General features: G+C 37.0%; 1 protein-coding gene across 1 annotated transcript; it reads left to right on the top strand.

The window, feature by feature from the left end:
• The first annotated feature begins 674 nt into the window (after positions 1–674).
• LOC126795342 (uncharacterized) lies at positions 675–3,662 on the top strand. The gene is made up of 4 exons (XM_050522192.1): positions 675–808; positions 1,274–1,696; positions 1,804–1,924; positions 3,599–3,662. Exons 2-4 carry the CDS (start codon positions 1,523–1,525, stop codon positions 3,604–3,606), a joined length of 303 nt encoding a protein of 100 aa, XP_050378149.1. The 5' UTR covers positions 675–808; positions 1,274–1,522; the 3' UTR covers positions 3,607–3,662.
• Positions 3,663–3,916: the final 254 nt, after the last annotated feature.

The following is a 3,916-nucleotide window of genomic DNA, read 5'->3' on the forward strand; positions in this document are numbered from 1 at the left end:
TTAGCAATTTGACACATGACATGAGTTTAAAAGAGTAGACACAAAGTGGGCAAATTTGTTTCCACTATAATTAGGCTTATATGCTATCCCAGCCTCAAAAATCAGTGCAAAACATGGCTGGAGACAAGAGTATTACAGCAGTGGTTCTTCTCCTTGTTTGTGGTATGACTTCTCACCACTCTTCAATTATTGTTCATCCTAATTAAGCTTATGTAATCAATCAACTTTTGTCTCAAAGCAAAGAAATGATCCAAACTGTGTAACACTTTCCAGTTTCCACAAGTAGTCGACAATCGAGTTACTGACGTCCTAAATTAATATAATGCATTATCACCAGGAGAATCGCTAGCTTAACCAAAAGCTGAGTACTCGATAATCATGCTTCGATTCATTCTGCAATAGCACCTAGGGCTGGGCATTTATACGAATATATGCTGAAAACCGACTGATCCGAACCGAAAATCGGATTCGGATAACCGAACTAAAGAAAATTAACGAAAATACCCTTTTAACCGACCCGACCCAGTTAAAACCGGTCTGGATCTGGTTACTGCCTCTGACCCGCCCGATAATAACTGAGCCGACCCGGATTTTACTTAATATCAGATTTAGTATGTTAAAAACCCCTAGTCTCCCTTGACCATATAAATACCCCATTTCACATAGCCATCCTCCTCAGTCCTCACCTCTTTTCGTAGAAAAACAAAAACTAGAAACTCAAGTACTGAGCCGCCATCAAGGCTCTTCTTTTTCCTAGATCTAGTTCGTAGCAAGAGAAGACCTCTCTTATTGTCTTCATTCTTAGGAAGTAAGGCACTCATCCTACTTTTATTATTTTATCATTTTCAATTAGATGAATTGATGAAATTGACCTCTGATCTACTGTGTTTTATACATATTTCTATGTATGCTTTTTTTTATTTATGGTTTGCTCCAGATGCATGAACTATGATTAACTCCAATATAGAGTAAGTCAGTAGGATATGACTTTAAATGTCTATGCAAATTAAGAATATTACTACTCTTTTTCAAGTAGTGGTGTGTGATCTTCTATTGGTGTAAATTCTAAATAATGTCTTTAAATATGGGAGTAATTGTAAAAGTATTAATGATTATTTGAATTGAAACTAATTTGAATTTCAATTAGTTAATTTTTCGTGTGAATTAGATCATCAATAGATATTCATATGGACCTATGGTTTCAATTTCTAGACATTCAATTGAATCAATTATGTTTCATTCTTATATTTATGGTTCTTATATTGAATTGTAGATGACTAAGCAATCAGGGACAACACCATCCATTGGAACCTCCACATCAAGCTCAATGGTGCTAGCTCCTCCAGTCACTATCCCTAATGCAGCAACCCCTACTGCAACACCTGATGCAACCCCTGTTGTAACTCCTGATGCCACCCCTGCTGCAACACCTGATGCCACCCCTACTGCAACCCCTGGTTCAGAGACTCAAAATCAATTGAAGAGGAAGAATCAGAGTGTGGCATGGGACCACTTCACTTAGATGAAAAATCCTGACGGTTCGAGGTTGGCTAAGCAGAGGGCAAAATGTTTCCACTGTCCGCATACTTACTTATGCGATACAAAGTCAAATGGTACAAGCAACATGAGAAACCACTTGTTCTACCACTGCAAGAAGTGTCCCCTGTACATTCCCAGTAAAAAACAGAAGAACTTGGTAATTATATTTGAAACATTTTTTGAAATGTAGTCAAGTTTTCTATTATATGAAATATGAATATTGAATTTAAGTAACTAATTCAGTCTCTCTTATGATTTTGTGAGGTGTGGGATTCTGCTGAAAATGAGGGAAAGCTTATTGCAAAGGGTTTCAATGAGGATGTAGCCAAATTAGCTCTTGCTAGGATGGTTGTTAGGGATGAGCTGCCCTTTAGCTTCATTGAAGGTAATGGATTTAAAGATTTTATGAAGGAGGTTCAGCCACAATTTAAGAAATTCTCTCGTAGGACTGTTGCTAGAGATATTTTGGAGTTGTATGAATCATAGAAATCTATGATAACAAATATATTAGCTGCTCATGGTCAAAAGAGTGACCCTCACCACTGATACTTGGACTTCAATCCAAAATATAAACTACATGGCCCTCACTGCACACTTCATTGATGATGAATGAGTTCTTCATAAGAGGATCCTTAATTTTTGTGTAATACCAAACCATAGGGGGAAGACTATAGGGCAATTAGTTGAGACTTATTTAATTGGGTGGGAAATAGAGAAATTTTTTTGTATTTTGGTTGATAATGCTTCTCCTAACCAAGTGGCTTTAGACTACATGAAAGATAAAATAGGGAATTTGAATGAGTTGATCTTCAATGGTGAGTTTTTACATTTGAGGTGTTGTTGCCACATCCTTAACTTAGTTGTTAAGGATGGAATAGCAGAGCTTGATGATTCAATTGAGGGAATTACAAACTGTGTAAAGTACATAAGGTCAAGCCCATTGTAATAACCCAAATTTTCAATACCATTTCTTTTAATTTATCAGAAATTAAGGGAATGGTAATTTGATTAAATTCACATTTTACACCTTTTATTTTGTCGTTGTTCGAAGTAGAAATTGGTTTCAAGAGCCAAAGGTGTGTTATTTGATTAAGTTCATTTGACCCAAGAGTCGACTTTTAATCCGTTACTCTTTTCAGGAAACTTCCTTCACGAAAGTCGTAGAATTCGTTAATACGAATTCGTAGACGTGCAACACACTTTAATCGGATGTCGTATGTGGAAGTTGTTAGTAACGGAAGTTTGGTTTCTGATTTTGGAAATAGTATAAAAAGAAGGAGAGGAGATTAGAAATCAGAAAATCAGTTTTTTTCCAAAAAAGCAGCTCGGTTACTGTTCACCCGAGTTCGGGTACTGTTCACCCGACCAAAAAAATCTTCTCTGGCCGATTTCTCCACCATCTGACGTCGCCTCGTATTGTGCCACCTATCAAACTGACGGGCTCGACGATCTCCATCTTTTGGGCTACGCCTTGCACTCCGGCGACAACCACACACGGTGCAGCAACTGCCAGAAGTTTCTGCTGTGTCGGCGCCGCCTCCTCCGGCCACCATAGCTCGAGATTCTTGGAGGGGTTTGCTTGTCTCAGTCCCAGCAACATTCACACAAAAGGAATCAAGTCAAATCGAAGTGTAAATACCCGAATCAAGAATTTTAATTTCTAGGGTCTGTGAATAGTGCCGAATTTATGTTCTTCGTCGTTTAGACTGTTTAGGCTTGGATTTAGACCTTGGTGTCAACTAGAAAGTTGTTGGAAATGTTGTTTAAGTTGTGGTGGTGAAATTTGGTGATGATTGGTGGCGGTCGGTAAACAGTGACGCCGCATGAATAGTACTATGAATAGTGTTCTGCAACAGTAAATGTGAACAGTGTTTGGCAAAACAGTAACAGCGAACAGTGCAATGACAAACAGTAACTGTGAACAGTGTTTTAGTAAAAAACTGTGATTAAATCATGAATAGTGTTCTGTGAACAATGTTTTATGAACAACATTTATTTGTACTAGAATCGTCACCTGGTATTTTAAGTATCATTTTCTAAGCATTTATCATGCTATTAGGTGACTGACGAAACAAGTGAAGAAATTACTTTCAGTGTCGTGGAAGTTGCACGCAGGAAGGAAGGTGAGTAAATCTCACATATTTACGAATCTACCCTTGCGGAGATTCAAGATTTTGCAAGAGTTTTAAATATTGAAATATGACATGTATATAATAAAGTGGATTATATATATATATTGTATAAATGGTAAATAAGTACATATATATATAGTTTGCTATATTATACACTGTTATGAATTCATGGTGAATATGATCACAGTGGTGATGAGAATTATATATTGAGCATGTGATGTGATTAGTACAATAATGAGTAGATT

Source organism: Argentina anserina, chromosome 5 (genome assembly GCF_933775445.1).
Source record: "Argentina anserina chromosome 5, drPotAnse1.1, whole genome shotgun sequence".
NCBI lineage: Eukaryota > Viridiplantae > Streptophyta > Magnoliopsida > Rosales > Rosaceae > Argentina > Argentina anserina.